The sequence below is a fragment of the Salmo salar genome, chromosome 03, assembly GCF_965601325.2.
Source record: "Salmo salar chromosome 03, fSalSal1, whole genome shotgun sequence".
NCBI lineage: Eukaryota > Metazoa > Chordata > Actinopteri > Salmoniformes > Salmonidae > Salmo > Salmo salar.
This window is the reverse complement of record NC_138293.1, coordinates 82,546,890-82,566,732: the sequence shown is the minus strand read 5'-3', so window position 1 is coordinate 82,566,732 and position 19,843 is coordinate 82,546,890. Positions and strand designations below refer to the sequence as shown.

At 43.3% G+C, this 19,843-nt stretch overlaps 1 protein-coding gene across 1 annotated transcript in view; it reads right to left on the bottom strand.

Moving 5' to 3' along the window:
• Nucleotides 1-15,954, bottom strand: part of LOC106606596 (extracellular serine/threonine protein kinase FAM20C) — a 73,787-nt gene extending 57,833 nt beyond the window's left edge. The window contains exons 1-3 of the mRNA XM_045715555.2: nt 14,476-15,954; nt 12,795-12,976; nt 8,791-8,869 (exon numbers count right to left, since the gene is read on the bottom strand). Of these exons, the coding sequence (XP_045571511.1) occupies nt 8,791-8,869; nt 12,795-12,976; nt 14,476-15,035 (821 nt within the window). The 5' untranslated portion in view covers nt 15,036-15,954. The remainder of the gene's footprint in view (nt 1-8,790; nt 8,870-12,794; nt 12,977-14,475) is intronic.
• Between the last annotated feature and the right edge of the window lie 3,889 nt (nt 15,955-19,843).

Here is a 19,843-nt window from a genome sequence, read left to right as displayed (position 1 = left end):
GAAACACTGTTACAACCGATAAATCCACTATAATTGAGAATTTCAATAAGCATTTCTCTACGGCTAGCCATGCTTTCCACCTGGCTACCCCTACCCCGTTCAACTGCCCGGCACCCTCCACAGCAACCCGCCCAAGCCCCCACCATTTCTCCTTCACCCATATCCAGATAGCTGATGTTCTGAAAGAGCTGCAAAATCTGGACCCCTACAAATCAGCCGGGCTAGACAATCTGGACCCTCTCTTTCTAAAATGATCTGCCGAAATTGTTGCAACCCCTATTACTAGCCTGTTCAACCTCTCTTTTGTATCATCTGAGATTCCCAAAGATTGGAAAGCTGCCTCGGTCAATCCCCCTCTTCAAAGGGGGAGACACTCTAGACCCAAACTGCTACAGACTTATATCTATCCTACCCTGCATCTCTAAGGTCTTCGAAAGCCAAGTTAAGAAACAGATTATCGACCATTTTGAATCACACCGTAACTTCTCCGCTATGCAATCTGGTTTCAGCCGGCCATGGGTGCACCTCAGCCACGCTCAAGGTCCTTAACCTGTCTGGGCTAGGAGGCAGTATTTTCACGGCCGGATAAAAAACATACCCGATTTAAACTGGTTACTACTCTTGCCCAGAAACGAGAATATGCATATTATTATTAGATTTGGATAGAAAACACTCCGAAGTTTCTAAAACGGTTTGAATGGTGTCTGTGAGTATAACAGAACTCATATGGCAGGCAAAAACCTGAGAAAATTCCAAGCAGGAAGTGGCCTGTCTGAGAATCTGTAGTTCTTCTTTTGATTCTCTATCGAAACTACAGTATCTGTGGGGTTACGTTGCACTTTCTAAGGCTTCCATTGGCTCTCTAAAGCCTTCAGAAAGCGGATTGAGTCGTCTTCTGTCTCTGGGCAGAGTATAGTAGCTCAGTTTCTCAGTGGTCTGCCTGGTGACCACGCCGTTTTCCTATTTGAATGAATACACTATTGTCCGGTTGGAATATTATCGCTATTTTACGAGAAAAATACCATAAAAATTGATTTTAAACAGCGTTTGACATGCTTCTAAGTACGGTAATGGAACATTTAGATTTTTTTTGTCCCGAAATGCACTCGCGCGTTACCCTTTGGATAGTGACCTGAACGCACGAACAAAACGGAGGTATTTGGACATAACTATGGATTATTTGGAACAAAAATAACATTTCTTGTGGAAGTAGCAGTCCTGGGAGTGCATTCTGACGAAGATCAGCAAAGGTAATACAATATTTCTAATACTAATTCTGAGTTTAGTGTGCTTCGAACTTGGCGGGTGTCAAAATAGCTAGCCGTGATGGCTGAGCTATGTACTCAGAATATTGAAAAATGTGCTTTCACCGAAAAGCTATTTTAAAATCTGACATAGCGATTGCATAAAGGAGTTCCACTGGCTGTTGAATAGAGTGGGACGGTCACGTCCCACCTAGCCCATAGAGGTTAACGATATCATAACCGCCATCGATAAGAGACATTACTGTGCAGCTGTATTCATCGACCTGGCCAAGGCTTTCGACTCTGTCAATCACCACATTCTTATTGGCAGACTCAACAGCCTTGGTTTCTCAAATGATTGCCTCGCCTGGTTCACCAACTACTTCTCTGATAGAGTTCAGTGTGTCAAATTGGAGGGCCTGTTGTCCGGACCTCTGGCCGTCTCTATGGGGGTGCCACAGGGTTCAATTCTTGGGCCGACTCTCTTCTCTGTATACATCAATGATGTCGCTCTTGCTGCTGGTGATTCTCTGATCCACCTCTATGCAGACGACACCATTCTGTATACTTCTGGCCCTTCTTCGGACACTGTGTTAACTAACCTCCAGACGAGCTTCAATGCCATACAACTCTCCTTCCGTGGCCTCCAACTGCTCTTAAACGCAAATAAAACTAAATGCATGCTATTCACCCGATCATTGCCCGCACCTGCCCGCCCATCCAGCATCACTAATCTGGACGGCTCTGACTTAGAATATGTGGATAACTACAAATACCTGGGTGTCTGGCTAGACTGTAAACTCTCCTTCCAGACTCATATTAAGCATCTCCAATCCAAAATTAAATCCAGAATCGGCTTCCTATTTCGCAACAAAGCATCCTTCACTCATGCTGCCAAACATACCCTCAACTTCGGCGATGTCATCTATAAAATAGCCTCCAACACTCTACTCAACAAACTGGATGCAGTCTATCACAGTGCCATCCGTTTTGTCACCAAAGCCCCATACACTACCCACCATTGCGACCTATACGCTCTCGTCTACTTGCACATCCATCTTTTGCACATCTACCATTCCAGTGTTTAATTGCCATATTGTAATTACTTTGCCACCATGGCCTATTTATTGCCCTATTTATCCCTTATTTTACCTAATTTGCACTCACTGTATATAGACTTTTTGTTTTCTTTTTTTCTACTGTATTATTGACTGTATGTTTTGTTCATTCCATGTGTAACTCTGTGTTGTATGTATCTAACTGCTATGCTTTATCTTGGCCAGGTCGCAGTTGCAAATGAGAACTTGTTCTCAACTAGCCTACCTGGTTAAATAAAGGTGAAATAAAAATAAAATAAAAAATATGGTGTCCCTCCATCTATCTATCTCTGACCCCTTCTGCCCTGCCAGGCCTTACCCACCCCCTCCTTCCTACAGACATATCTCTCTCTTTCTCTCTCTCCTTCCCTGATCTGATTTCCTCCTCTGTATTATGTGAGCCAGGACTCTTCACAGTGAGTCTGTGGGATAATGAAGCCCTTGACTGAACCACCCTGCAGGCCTACTTGTTGGCTCTCTACCAAGGGTGTGAGCATGAACTCCCCTTAGCCCCCTTGCTTATCTCTCCCACCGTCACGCCTCTGGAAGACTCATTGAAAATCTTTTCTCGAGGCATCAGAAATCTGAACACAACAACATTCCTCCACTTAGTCTTCCAAGTGTGTCCCAGACCATCCTAGGCCTCACTGCTGAGATCGATTCAGTTGATATCTCAATAGGTTTTATGAACTCCATTCCACGTGCACTGAGCGGTGAGTTGCATTAGCTGTTGAGGTTCTCAACCCTTCGCCGCAAAATCTAAATCCATACACACACATATTTTAGCTCTCCTAACTTTTTTATGAGGCCCTACAAATGGAGCAGTGGGTGGTTTGGCAAAGTGTCAGAGTTCTGGCGTGTCCGACCTCGCTCCTACCTCACGCTGGTAGACTCATTTAAATAAAGCTCAAAGGAACACAACATTGAAGCTGCTTTGATGCCTGGTGAACATCCAGATGCACAACAGGACAGGTGGGGGTGGACCAACACACAGCTCAGTAGCTAGCTAACACTCTGAAGCTACAGCACCCGGGGTCCAGCTTAGAATCAAGGACACGTCAATGTCATTGGAACCTATGAACAGGAGTTTTTCCTGGGTCAGGTCATATGAACAGGGAAACTCCGGGCCATAGTTGTAGCATGTAGTTGTAGCATATAGCTAGTTAGTTAGAATTTGAATTCAAATTATCAGCCATTCAAAATGCTGCAGTGGCATGATCGTGTTGCTGCCATGGCAAGCCTGCTCTAATTAAAAGAACACATCTGTAGCTGTTGGGTTATAAAAGATAATTATAGCATATAACTAGAGCTCAGAGCTTTTCCTGAGAGCTCATACAGCAAAAACTGGCCCTGCCTATAAGATCAGTGATCACCCCCCAACAAAACACACTCCAGGCATGTTACATTATATCTAGCATAGACATAGCCAAAATAAAGGAAGCACTTGAGTAATTGAAGGATACGAAGTATATTGAAAGCAGGTAGTTCCACACAGGTGTGGTTCCTGAGTTAACTAAGCAATTAACATCCCATCATGCTTAGGGTCATGTATAAAAATGGCCTTTATTTTGGCTACCCTGGCTAGAAGAAGAGATCTCTGACTTTGAAAGAGGGGTCTCAAAGGAGCACAGGGGGTTTAAAGGGGGTGTGTGTGTGTGTGGTGTGTGGGTGTGTGTGTGTGTGTGTGGGTGTGTGTGTGTGTGTGTGTGTGTGTCTCAGTTACCAGATCTCAACGCAAATGAACGCTTATGGGAGATTCTGGAGCATGTTTTACCATCATCAACAAATGCAAGCATTGAAGGTGTTCTGGCGGCTTCTGGTGGCCCAACGCCCAACGCCCTATTAAACCTGTTGGGGCTAGGGGGCAGTATTTTCACGGCTGGATAAAAAAACGTACCCGATTTAATCTGGTTACTAATCCTACCCAGTAACTAGAATATGCATATACTTATTATATATGGATAGAAAACACCCTAAAGTTTCTAAAACTGTTTGAATGGTGTCTGTGAGTATAACAGAACTCATTTGGCAGGCAAAACCCTGAGACATTTTCTGACAGGAAGTGGATACCTGATGTGTTGAATTACCTTTAAGCCTATGCCATTGAAACACACAGGGGTTGATTAATGTTTTGGCACTTCCTATTGCTTCCACTAGATGTCACCAGCCTTTACAAAGTGTTTTGAGTCTTTTACTGTGAGATCTGACCGAACAAGAGCCATGGAACGGTGATGGCCGATTAGACTCTGGCGCGCGAGTTCATGTTGGGTACCCTCGTTCCAATACGTTATAAAAGAGAATGCATTCGTCCACCTTGAATATTATTCATGTTCTGGTTAAAAAAGGCACTAATGATTTATGCTATACAACGTTTGACATGTTTGAACGAACGTAAATATATTTTTTCCCCTCGTTCATGACGAGAAGTCCGGCTGGCTTAGATCATGTGCTAACAACACGGAGCTTTTTGGATATAAATGATGAGCTTTTTTGAACAAAACTACATTCGTTATGGACCTGGGATTCCTGGAAGTGACATCTGATGAAGAGAACCAAAGGTAATGGATTATTTACATAGTATTTTCGATTTTAGATCTCTCCAACATGGCCGTTTGTCTGTATAGCAAAGCATATTTTTCTGGGCGCAGTGCTCAGATTATTGCAAAGTGTGATTTCCCAGTAAGGTTATTTTTAAATCTGGCAAGTTGATTGCGTTCAAGAGATGTAAATCTATAATTCTTTAAATGACAATATAATATTTTACCAATGTTTTCTAATTTTAATTATTTAATTTGTGGTGCTGACTTGACTGCCGGTTATTGGAGGGAAACGATTTCCTCAACATCAATGCCATAGTAAAACGCTGTTTTTGGATATAAATATGAACTTGATAGAACTAAAAATGCATGCATTGTCTAACATAATGTCCTAGGAGTGTCATCTGATGGAGATTGTAAAAGGTTAGTGCATCATTTTAGCTGGTTTTATGGTTTTGGTGACCCTGTCTTTGAATTGACAAAACATTACACACAGCTATTGTCAATGTACTCTCCTAACATAATCTAACTTTATGCTTTCGCCGTAAAACCTTTTTGAAATCGGACAACGTGGTTAGATTAAGGAGATGTTTATCTTTCAAAGGGTGTAAGATAGTTGTATGTTTGAAAAATTTGAATTTTGACATTTATTTGGTTTCAAATTTGCCGCTCTTGAAATGCACCTGCTGTTGATAGGGTGCACCACGGGTGGCACGCTAGCGTCCCACATAGCCCCAAGAAGACACTTTATGGTAGTGCTTCCTTTACATGGGCAGTTACCTGTACATTCTACATTCTTACTCCGTCTTTCAGTATCATCAGTAACCATCTGTCCTATGAGGAGCTTTAAACGGTACATGTTGCACCACAGACACCCATCATTCCACTCAAGTTCATCCCTCAGACTAATAAGAAGTCTAGTGCAATCTCAGACGTGTCATTAGGAGATTTCAGGTTAATAACATATCATTAAATGCAAGACAACTGAAAACTATGTCTCATCTCATAGCTAGACTAAAGACTACGTATCTGATGAAAAACGTCCAATCGTATTTGATGAAAAACAAGATGTTACTGTGGTGTGACACTCAAGTGTGTTTTTCTACATGAGCTGCTATGGCCAATGACTATCATCATTCAATATACTGTATTTCAAACACTCCAATGACTATCATCATTCAATATACTGTATTTCAAACACCCCAAGTGCAGCTGGCTTTCTACTATTTCACATCATTTTCTCACATACAAGAAACACCCTGGATTGGTTGAGTTGGTGCATGATGCTAACCTGCCAATCTAATGACCATAGGTTGCCCAAAGCCAGCCAAGCAGGTCTAGCTCAAAGCTAGCCCATAATCAGCCTAATGCCAGCCCAAAGCTAACCTAAAGGCAGCCTAAAGCTAGCCCAAAGCTAACCCATAGTTAACCCTTAAGCTAACGCAAAGCTATCCCAAAGCTAACCGGCCCAAATTAGCTCTATGCTCAGCTGGACTTGCTGAATGATATGAGGAGACATGAAACGAGGAGACAGCCAGGGCAGTAACTCTGCATGTTAACAGTGTGAACATTGACACGTGCTGAGGCACAACTGCCAGTCAACACACACACACACACACACACACACACACACACACACACACACACACACACACACACACACACACACACACACACACACACACACACACACACACACACACACACACACACACACACACACACACACACACACACGCTTCAGTGAGAGAGCCTCAGTCTGTCCAGCCTCCCCAGCTGTCTGTGGGGCTCAGGGACATCACAGAATCATACATATTTCTGCAAACACTATTGGAACCTCTGACAGATGAATTCTAGACATTGTCTCGTTTAGAGGCATTCAGAAATAGGAACTAAACACAGAGGGAAAAGCCTGAGTCGTGAATCGGCTTAATTTCAATGTGGGTAAGTGGACTTGGAGTACGCAAGCTCACTTTGTTACAAAGTACCACATAATCTTAAACCATAGCCTTTGTTGTAGTCTTTATTTATTCAACATCAAAGTAAGCATTGGAGTTTAGCTAACAGAAAAGTGTGATTTAACCTCTATGGGTCACCACAACATCACACCTGCAATGAACAAGAGGCAGCTCGCTTGCTCTCTCTCTCTCTCTCTCTCTCTGTCTCTCTGTCTCTCTGTCTCTCTGTCTCTCTGTCTCTCTGTCTCTCTGTCTCTCTCTGTCTCTGTCTCTCTGTGTGTGTGTTCAATTCAGTCAGAAACGTCAGCATCCAATATGTCAAAGTGGGCTCTTGAGCAATTACTGTTTGATCACAGGCGAGTTAGCCAAGACACAACACACACAGTCTGTTTTAACGGTGGGGGAATTCACTGGGCATAATATCTCAGCTGGATGGTTTTTATGTGCCGTGCTTATGCTGGCAAAATGTCTCCCCCAAGAGTTTGGTGTGACGGCTCTGGGTTATCTTTTTAATTAACACGTAAGCCTGTTGATGTTAATTCATTGAAAACAGACTGATCATTCCCCACTAGAAAAGATCAGACAGAAAATAAATGATGGATCCTAACCAGTCATGAGCGCAGCAGTTGAAAAGTCTGGCATTTATTCTGGTTGTTTTTCCCTGAAATAAAATGTTTGATTTTTAGGTAGCACTTTGTTAATTCCTTTAGTTGATCTAGCACATCAGGGAGTACGATATAGTATTTTGGTGTTAAAAGAGTAAAGAAGAGTAAAAGAAGCAAAGTAAATGGTGGCCTTTCTTAGCATAAATAGGACATAAATAGGATTAAATTGGACATAAATAGGGTATAAATAGGACGTAAACAGGACATAAATAGGGCATAAATAGGATTAAATTGGCCATAAATAGTACATAATAGGGCATAAAAAGGACATAAATAGTATTATATTGGACATAGATAGGGCATCATTAGGACATACATAGGACATAAATAGGCAAACGTGATATATTATGATATCATGAACGTTCATAAATGGATGATAGAGGCTTTAAGGTCTTTTACTTTGTCAACGTATTTAATCTGCCACAGACACTACAGACACTACAGACACCACAGACACTACAGACACCACAGACACTACAGACACTACAGACACCACAGACACTACAGACACTACAGACACTACAGACACTACAGACGCCACCGACACTACAGACGCCACCGACACCACAGACACTACAGACACCACAGACACTACAGATGCCACAGACACTACAGACGCCACCGCCACTACAGACACCACAGACGCCACCGCCACTACCGCCACTACCGCCACTACCGCCACCGACACCATAGACACCACAGACACTACAGACGCCACCGACACTACAGACACTACAGACACTACAGACACTACAGACACTACAGACACCACAGACACTACAGACACCACAGACACTACAGACGCCACCGCCACTACAGACACTACAGACACCACAGACGCCACCGCCACTACAGACACCAGCACCCGACGCCACCGCCACTACAGACACTACAGACACCACAGACACCACAGACGCCACAGCCACTACAGGCACCACAGGCACCACATACACTTCAGACGCCATAGACACTACAGACGCTACAGACACTACATACGCTACAGACGCCACAGGCACCACAGACACCACAGACGCTACAGACACCACCGGCATCACAGACACCACATACACCACATACACTACAGACACTACAGACACCACAGACAGTACATACGCTACAGGCGCCACCGGCACCACAGACACCACAGACACCGCATACACTACAGACGCTACGGACACTACAGACATTACAGACACTACAGACACTACTTGAAGAGATGTCAGGTAGATGTCAGGTAGATGTCATCCTTGATCCTTCTTGTACATTTTATACAAACGATTGGTACTTACTTCATGGGCTTGAACAGCGCCTGTCCGTAGTTATGGAAGGTCATGATGAGCTTCAGTTGAGTTCCTCCTGACTTCATGACTGTTTAGGGAAGACACAAAGAGGTTAAAGGTGAATTTACTGTACCATCTTGAGGTATAGAGACACAGAGACATGCACACGACCATACATGCGCGCACACACACGCACCAATGACCCCCCCTCCCCCCACCTCCACTAGGGATGTGACAAATGTAAACATTTTCCTAACTATTAAACAGCCGGTTTTACGTTAAAACTCTAAGAAAAGTATAAAATTCCACATGAATTCACAATGCAGAATATGTTCCTATGGTGTATGAGCGCTAGGGGGCAATGAAGTTCTATGTACCGCAGTAGACTGAATCTCAAACCGAACACTTGGATTAGGCCCTTTATCGAGTGGCCACTTGCTGTTGTGCTCGATAGTGATAATTAGAGTCCGAAGGTGTTTTGGCCAAAATGAGCATTGAGACGATGCGTACTCGATGTCCCAACTGACACTTATCAATATTCCAAAAATATAAATCAATTTGCAAGCATTGTCTTCCTCGACCTGTCCAGTAGCAGTGTGTAGGTAAAATCACTGGGGATGCCAAGCCCCCCCCCCCAAAGAGCTATATTACAACCTGTCTGTTGTGATAATTGTGTTGTTTGCTCTATAACCTGTTAGTTCATATGCCTTGACGCTGTGATATACAGGCCTAAAGGCAGAGACAATAAGAAGACACAGTGGCAGAATAAACTCAACCACATCTTTCTTTTATCACAAAACCAGATAACAACCTCTGTCCAGTGAAGTCCACTAAGCATATTGCATGTAACAGACAGTTACATGACCTACAGCATAGTCAAGAAAGTTAATGTTTCCGACATTTTCAGACTTCTAAATAACTATTGATTTAGAACCACAGAGAGTTACCGCAAGTCACAAAGAAAACAGAAGCTGCCTCCAGTATTCCAGCACCATTTCAACTTCAATATTTCAACATCATCATATCACCTCTGCTTAGTCTAATACAGTGACAACTAAAAGATACCAAAACAATTTAGTCCAATCAACGTAATCTAAATATGATGCGGCTGTTCATGGTTCTGATTTCTGTGTGCGCGCACGTGTGTGTGTGTGTGCGTGCGCGTTCATGCAAGCAGAAAAACCCTACTTTTAGAGAAACATCAATGCAATCCTCTCTTTGATGTTGATGAAACCTAACCTGGGTGACACCTTTTTCCGTGTGTGTCTGTGTGTTTTCTTAACATAGACATACGGTACCTAAAGAAAAATGACCGGTAACACTTTCTATGAATACCCTCTTCACCCTCTTCATAATGCATTATAAGCATTTTGAAGTGTTGTGAATGCACTTACAGTAATATGTGTATTCATAGGAGGTCCTACCAAACTATTGCCTTCAGTTCGTTTCAGTGATCATATTCCAGTGATGTACAAATACACTATTATGCAGGAAAAAGTAGCTACTACACGTTTAGCTGAATCCATGCATGGATCTCCTCCTTTATTGCAAAGAGAAGACTCAATAACCCTGTTAGAGTTGGACCTGGTTAGGCTGTACAGTAACTGGAAAACTCCAGACTACCCAGGAGTCTAGAAGTCTTCCAACTCCAAAACTCTCTCCGCCCGTGTAAAAGAACAGTACAATTACCTACGCCCATCTTTCCCTTCAGATCTGGCCGTCGCTCCGTTTCACACGGAGGGAGTGGGCCAGGCTAAATCAGACACGCTCCAGACTCTGCCTGATTATCTGTCTAACAAAAGGCCTGAGAGGGGCTGTCTAAATGGCTTGTGTTTCTGTCATAATGGACAGGCTTTCAGGGGATTTGTCCATATATTACAGAGAATTATCTTGAGCATATTACACAACCCTGCAGCTCTGCCTAACCACAATGTAAACAAGCCCTGCAGTCTCCTCTTTCAGTCTTGCTTTCTCTTTTGCTCTCACACTCACTTTATTTCTATTTCTCTGTCTTTCTCCCTCACTCTCTTTATTTCTCTGTATTTCTCTCTTAAACTCTCTGTCTTTCTTAAACTCTCTCTCTCTCCCAGCCAGGTCTCTCTGTCTTAACATTTCTCTCTTTTGATATAGGGCAAGATGTATTAGATTTTCCGGTTGCTGGGTCATATTGATAGTGCTATCAGATCATCTAACATTAATCCTTTAGTTGTCCTAAACACTTTGCCACCATGACCTGCCTATATATAAAGCTTTCGAAGTTGTGACCCGCCCCCACAAACAAAACCATTGTTTGTAACTAGGACACTGATAATGAGCCGGGACCCGTTATCCAAAAGGAACTGGATGAGATGCACCAGCTGGGAAGCGCTGATCTAATCGAAAAAACTCAAAAAGGTCATCCCTGATGAAACATTGAAATGAGATTCATGGTTCAAGTGGATTGAAACTAGGCCAGTGTTAGTGTAGAGTAGCCTACAGTGTGAGTCACGGTCACCTGTAGTAGAAGCACTGCTATGCATTCCACAACGGTTATGATGGCCATGCTCTCTCTATCTGAGCATGCCTGAATTCATGAATGACAATGTCTTTTTTTTTTACAAAAGCTCCCACTCGGTGGAACACTTCTGTATCATAATGATGAATGCTCTCTCTCTCTCTCTCTCTCTCATTCTCTCTCTCTCCCTCTCTCTCAAACATACACACACAGGCGTACGCACGTACACGCGCACACACGCACGTACGGACACACACACACCTGTGCTGCTGTAGATGTATGAGTTATGAGATGTTCTGCACGCTGAGAAAAAGGTCATATCTTTACAGAGAGACAGGCTCAACCAAACATTATCAGCAGGAAAAATGATGGAAAGTGGAACCTTTCCTCAATATCTCCACCCTGTGTTGTCTCTCTCCCTGATCCAGGCTGGACTGATTGGGAAGGCTGCTGTCTGTGTGGAGGTATAGTATACACACACACACACACACACACACACACACACACACACACACACACACACACACACACACACACACACACACACACACACACACACACACACACACACACACACACACACACACACACACACACACACACACACACACACATTCCTCCCCCCACACAGCGTTTTATATGGCCATCTCTGAGTGTAGATGCAGTTGATTGATGGGCAGAGCAATGGAAACAGTGGGTGACACACACCTAGAACAAGAGGTGCCATGGAGCACCAGTGATTACATCCTGTCCAGGAGTGATTGAGGAACTAATATCAATGCTGGAGGGTGGTGCAGCGGTTCTTATTTTAGCCCTCGTCTTTGCATGGACACAAACATCAGCATAGACATGTATCCCTCGCATCCACGCACACACGCAAGCACACACACACACACACACACACACACACACACACACACACACACACACACACACACACACACACACACACACACACACACACACACACACACACACACACACACACACACACACACACCCCACCCCCCTTACACACACACAGGTCTATGATATGGCAGACCTCAGACTGTTGAGCGAGGGAGGCAGAACTTCATAGCAGCAGTAGCTCTCCAGTGGGAACAGAAGCAGTCACTGAGGTGGACCCATTTAGCCTGCGACAGCCACATAATGTCACCTAAACACTCTGTATGATTGCTTTGAGGTCTGACAGATTTTTTCCATAGCCAAACTGTTTGACACAGACGCATTGATGGTTTTTCATATATTTTCCACTTCCTCTGAATGTATTTGCTATCTGTAACAAGGGCCTCAGGTTAAAATGAAGGGGGGTTTAATTGAAACTCAGGATTGGGACAAAAGCATCGGATGTTGATTAAACATGGCTTTCTATAAAATGCCTTTACTTATGTGTCTATGTGTCTCTCTCTCTCTCTCTCTCTCTCTCTCTCTCTCTCTCTCTCTCTCTCTCATACACACAACAGTCTCACAGAGATGCACTGCACAGTATTCTTGGTATTCCAGTTCTTCCCAGACTCACCCACACTGGTGATCCTCTGGGTGACCAGGTCCTTGAGCAGGGAGTCCAGGACAGGGTTGTGTCTGGAGTAGAGTTCGTAGCGGTTGATACCGATGTGGAAGCGAAGCCAGTTAGGGTAGGACTCGGCTGTCACCTCCCCTGTAGGGGGGTACTCCTCCTCTTCCACATTGGCTTCATTGTGCCTGAAGAACAGGAGCGAGGGATGAGTTGTAGGAAAGGAGAAGAGGAAAGGAGCTCAACTGTCAATGCATTGTCTAATTCACTGCTACAGATTTGGTAATGAAGATGACTGCTACAGCAGAGGAGGCTGGTGGGGGGTGCTATAGGAGGTTGGGCTCATTGTAATGACTGGAATGGAATCAATGGAATGGTACCAAACACATCAGACACATGAAAACAACATGTTGGACTCCGTTCCATTGATGCCATTCCAGACATTACAATGATCCTGTCCTCCTATACTGTAGCTCCTCCCACCAGCCTCAGGTGTGTTCATAAGGCTCACAGTATTCTCCTGGATTAATGGGTGTTTTACAAGGTCTGCTTTGGGATTGGATGGATTTCAGATTTTTATGACGGTATCCAGGTCATCAAAAAGTGACCTTAGAAATGTCATTAAGTCTAATCAAATGACATGAATTAAATCAAATATCACACTGGACGTCAAAGTAGAGTCCTACATGCAATATCAAGGAAGCTGACGTTTAATGAAGGTGTAAAATACTGTAGTAATAAACAACACTATCTTGCTAAGCAACCTAAAGCCAATGTTTATGATGTAACCACCATATATGGCAATCACATCATCATAAAATATATTGGAGAGACTCACCCTTGAAATTCAATCAACATGTTGTTTACACAGCATCGTTATTGAAGTCGTACATAGGCTACAATCAAATCAAATAACCTAACATCTGTACGCCTACAGTGTTGGTTGAACACAGGACACATTTCTGTGGCCAAACTCTCTATTCTTAATTATGTTGTTACATTGTAATAACAAAATAAGTATGAAAATAGTATGCCTACCCCCACATGCTTAGAAGATCATTAGATATTACAGTAAACCACGGCAGAATAAGATAGGTAAGTAGCCTACAGGTGCAAAGGGCAGGGGGGTGCTCAGAAGACCACCACAGTTCAGATCAAAAGAAAGGCCATCGTTTGAGTGTGGATGGATAGATAGTTTATTCACTACACAACGGTAGAGGTGGAGAGGAAGAGTTGAATAGATAGATTGGTTTGTCTTCCAGTTAATGATATCCCCATAGAATGGAGAGAGTGTGAGGAGAAATTATGATAGATAGATGGATAGAGAGATAGACAGCAGTAGAGAATAAAGAATGGGTTTGCATGCAGGAGTACCACTTTGCAGTAGGTGGAATGAATAGTGTATGGACAATAAGTCAAGTATATAGTCATGTAGCCTGTAAGCTACGGGGTATAGTGGATAGCAAGCAGAGATACACTGACCGATGCTCAGTTCAAGTATCTGGACAAGTGGACCATTAGTTATTCATATCACTTTTGTATTCATTTAATTAAAACAGTGAAAGCCAGGGAGGAAGTCAATTTAAGTACTATTGCTTGAGGGTAATAATCAATTTATGGCACTATACACCTGTCACCTTGATTTCTTATGAGGTGATGCGCCTGCTTCCATTTATCCCCAGCTTACCATTCTTGATTTCCCGCTGCTTTCGGATAGAACCTGATGTCAGTATTGACGTTGAACAAGGTGTCGTCGTCTGTGAGGGTCGGCAGGTCAGTCTTGTATAAAGGATGCTCGAACAGAGCCGGCAGCCGGGAGATACCGGGCGCAGTAACGGTCTTACCCCCGCTGGCGTCTCTGATGAGCGGCTTCTGGTTATCCGCTGCCCCGTCGTACTGTTTCATTCGTTTGAAAGACTCGGCTCTCTCCCCAGCGGCAGGGATTTTTTCCAGGGAATGGGACGTGAGGTTTGAGCTCGGCTCGTTGCTAAAATCTTGCAGGATTCTCAGCGTGTGTTTGTTAGGCCAGCCCTGTTCCGCCACCGACCTAGCGCGTTGCTTCCCCCAGCTCCCGGCCTCCTCGCTCGGGTTGTGAGTGCACTGGCAGCCACCGTTGCCGGATTCCGGTCCCGCTGCTCGCTTCTCTAGTTTTGGGAGCAAGTCTATCATAATGTGCATGGTACACGCCACCAAAAACACCATGAGTATCAAAACTCGAAATTTACGAAACAGTATCATCTTGATCATTTTGTACAGGATTCACTTCCAAGTAGTTGTTGTTATATCACTAAACCATAAAAGCAGCGCACAACACCGATATATATATATTCAAATTATAGTCAATGTGAAATATGGAGCAAAAACCCAATGTAGATAATTTAGAGTTTTTTTCTGGTCATTCCAAACATAATCCGTATTATATCAGAAACTCCATGTTTACGCACAGAGCACTGGTCTTTTAGAAAATACTGAATTATTCATATTCAGCCAGATGGACATGCCGACTCATTGCGGAGAGCAGGCACCTGGGTCTGTGGCTATTCTGCATACAGCACAGAACGATATCTAATCATAATAGCAGTGAATAGTTTAGGGAATTTTAATTAAACGTGTTTTAGCACAATTGCGTCTCGAAAGCACTGTTCCATCCTCAGAACATGCAATGCTGAGCATAAAAACGTGTCAATGCTGTCCAATCGTCATTGTTCGTTAAAAGTCCGAGGGACAGTCTTTATTCAATTTCAGATTTAAAAAAAAATTTAACCACAGTCCTTGTTGGAAATAGCAACAGGCACAAAAAAAACGCGTTAAAGAAAAGCAACGCAAAAAAATCGACGAGATTTAAAAAAAAACATTTGATGCACTGTCAGCTGAAGATACCTGGATGCGAGCCTAGGCCAGACCCTGTCAAAAATATACATCTCCCGTCACCGTCTTTCCGGTCAAGGAACAGCAGAGCGAGTAGGCTACACCGATTGGCAGGTGCAGAGATTTTGGCTTCCACTTGTCCCGTGGCTGTTATACTTCTCAGTCGAACTAGTATGGTGCTCTTACTGGGTGGGTGTGTTAAATATTATGATCAAACCCTTCTGAGCCCAGCCTCGCCGGCGTCATAGGGAAGAGATTGGCTGCGTCTACATGCAAACAGCGATAGTGACATAAAAAGAGAGAGAGCTTCAGAAAGCGTGTTGGAACGACATACTGTAAACCTGGCTGCAACTCTCCACAGCGCAAGAAGAGGGCGTCTTCTATTTCTTAGTACCACTGTGCAGTCGACCAGACCCTGCGCCAGGATAAAGGGGGAAGTTGAAATCGGTGAGGGGGCACACTTTTGGGGTGTTCTTGCATTTGAATTATATTAAATGTGGCTTATTTCACGCTATACCACAATAAACACAAAGTTCAAATTTCGAGAATACGAGATCATTGATTGAGTGCTTTTGAAGTGACAGGTTGGAGAGAAATCTGTAGCCTATCTCTGCTGCGCTGTATCAGTACAATGGACAGCGCCCTGCACACTAAAGCAAGGCCGTTTTGGTAATGAATAGGCTGCACGATAGATAGGGTAAATCACCTATGACAAACAGCCTATGTGAATGCAGCCATACATACAGCTGTTTTACCAAAATACAAACAAAAATACTGCAATGCAAACGAATGAATGAAAACAGAACAAAACAACAGTACCAAGTAAGCCTAGTAAACAAAATATCAGATAAATAAAGGAATGACACAATCTACGCTGAACAAATATATAAACACAACATGTAAAGTGTTGGTCCCATGTTTCATGAGCTGAAATAAAGATCCCAGAAATGTTTCAAACACACAAGAAGATTATTTCTCTCATATTTTGTTCACATGTGTTTATATATCTGTTAGTGAGCATTTCTCCTTTGCCAAGATAAACAATCCACCTGAAAGGTGTGGCATATCAAGAAGCTGATTATAGAGCATGATCATTACACAGGTGCACCTTGTGCTGGGGACAATAAAAAGCCACTCTAAAATCTGCAGTTTTGTAACACAACACAATGGCACAGATGTTGAACGTTTTGAGGGAGCGTGCAATTGGCATGCTGACTGCAGGAATGTCAACCAGAGCTGTTGGCAGATAATTGAATGTTAACTTCTCAACCAAAAGCCGCCTCCAACGTCGTTTTAGAGAATTTGGCAGTAAGTCCAACTGGCCTCATAACCGCAGACCATGTGTATGGAGTTGTGTGGGTGATGTCAACATTAACGGTTTGTTAATGTCAACATTGTGAACAGAGTGCCCCAAGGTGGCAGTGGGGTTATGTTATGGGCAGGCATAAACTACGGACAACGAACACAATTGCATTTTATCGATTGGCAATTTGATTGCACAAAAATACGGTGATGAGATCCTGAGGCCCACAGTGATGCCCATTGTTTAAGGAATCTGTAACCAACCGCCGCATATCTGTATTCTCAGTCATGTGAAATCCATAGATTAGGGCCTAATCAATTTCAATTGACTGATTTCCTCATATGAACTGTAACTCAGTAAAAGTATTAAAATTGTTGCGTGTTGCGTTTGTTGTTGTTCATATTGTTGTTCAATATATATTTTGTCAAGTTACATTAACAGTAAACAAAAGGCAAATGGAGATCCACATAACAAAAACATAGCCTACATCCTAGTGACATGCAGCCATGTACAGCTGTCTTGCCAAACAAATAGGCCTATAGGCCAGCTTCAAACATGGAAAACCATGCTGTTCATGAGTAAAGCTACGCGTTTGATATGGCACAATACACTTCTGTGGATCAAATTCAACCCATGTAATCAATTAACCAATGCCAGCCTACCATAAACACGCTTCCAACAGGTAGAGTTTACAATCACAGAAACCAATAGGCTACCAAGAAAACCATAATAGAATGTATCTATTTCTATGATGAAACACCAATATGTATCTACACAGGGGCGTCATTTGGGTTCTTGCATTGGAATTATATTGAATTCTGCAGTAACTGAATATTCCAGACACCCTCTTCCTATGAACCCGTTGCTATTAAATTAAGGTTTTTGGACAGAAACCCGGTGGCTAGGCCACTAGGGTAGGATTCTAGGCTAACTTGGGCTGGCTCCTCTGTTCCAAGATTGTCAGGAACAGTCGGAGGCGGAGGGGGCTGTGGAGCCAGTATCCTGGCGGCACTTGTGGAAGGATGGGTGGGCTCTGCATGGGGAGCTAGATGGAGCTAGGCAGCATCATAGCTGCTGGGCTTGGCAGTGGCCTCTGTGGTTTGATGCCTTTAATTTGACGGCCTATAAAATGTGCAGTTCGGCGCGGGATGATTGTTAGGCCCGATTATGTATTTTTGCGCATAAGCTTAGCTATCCAACGTCACCATGACATCAACTACAAGTGTGATCAGGGATTTATATTGGAGAAGCAGTTTGAGCCTATCTTCATACTATACTGTCTTTGGTGAAGCAGCTTCAATGGTAAACTTGACCCCGCCCTTATGAACCAAAATCAAATATTACAGGCTGTATTACGTTACTCACTTACAGTAGCCTACCACAGATGAGAAGCGTTTTTTCCCACTTTTGATGGAAACCCAAAGAAGTCATACCAAACCACCCCAGTGGCTTTCCATAACCTATCCCCTACACACAGCCCCTCTGTCCATTGTGCTGACACAGCGCAGCGGAGATACAGATTTTGCGCCAACCTGTCAATCAATTATTTGAACTTTTTTGCTATTTTTATATAATGACATAAAACTAAAACTGAGGGGGCTCAAGTTTCAAATGAGGGGGCTAAGCCCCCCTTTTCCCCCTCGTGGAGCTGGGCCCACAGTCGACACTGATGCTCTGAAGCAAATAATATAGGAAACGTTGTGGACTTGGTCCATTAGGCTACATCTACTGCAGGCCTAGACACCACTGGAGCATGCTGGTCCAACTTGGTGGATACTGTAACGCCCTGGCCATAGAGAGGGTTTTTTTGTTCTTTATTTTGGTTAGGCCAGGGTGTTACATTGGGTGGGCGTTCTATGTTCCTTTTTCTATGTTTTTATATTTCATTGTTTTGGGCCGAGTAGGGTTCCTAATCAGAGGCAGCTGTCTATCGTTGTCTCTGATTAGGAATCATACTTAGGCAGCCTGTTTTCCTTTGGGGTTTTGTGGGTAGTTGTTTCTGTTGTGTGGTTTGCACCGACAGAACTGTTGGCGTTCGTTTGTGTCTTATGTTCAAGTTTTTTGTATTATTAAAATTCAATATGAACACTCACCACGCTGCATCTTGGTCCCCTATTCCAGACGATCGTTACAGATACACTTGACCGCAATTGCACATACCCATACTTCATGACATGAAGCTACACTCTTAGAGAAAAGGGTTCCAAAAGGCATCTTCAGCTGTCCCAACAGGTGAACCCTTTTTGTTTCCAGGTGAAACCATTTTGGGTTCTTCTGTGGAAAGAGTTCTACATGGAACAGAAAAGGGTTCTACCTGGAACCAAAAGGGTTCTACCTGGAAACAAAAACAGTTCTTCAAAGGGTTCTCCTATGGGGACAGCCGAAGAACCCTTTTAGGTTCAAGATCTCCTTTTTTGGGAATGGCAAGCCCATGTCTTCACTCCCCTCTGTGTGTATGTCTGTGTGTGTGTCTGTGTGTGTCTGTGTCTGTGTGTGTGTATGTATCTGTCTGTCTGGACGGACTAGGACCAGAAATCAGCCCTAGCATTTTTAATACATCATCCTATACACCATTATTAGCCAAATAAAGAAAAAAAACAAGTTAGACAGGTCCACTGGATTAAAATGGACCAGCTCACATGGCATTTGCCCAATATTCCAGATGGCCAATCTGCCCCTGTCTGTGTGTGTGTGTGTGTGTGTGTTTAACTGTCTGAAGATGATGGGCTATGATAGGCACTATACCTAATCTCTGTACTTAACCTAATGATTTCAATACTGTCCATAAGGATCTCATTAATGCATATGAATGTGTTGTGATGGCTGTTATGCATCAACAACTTGAATACCTCCTTCTGAAAGTGAATGATAACAATAACTATCT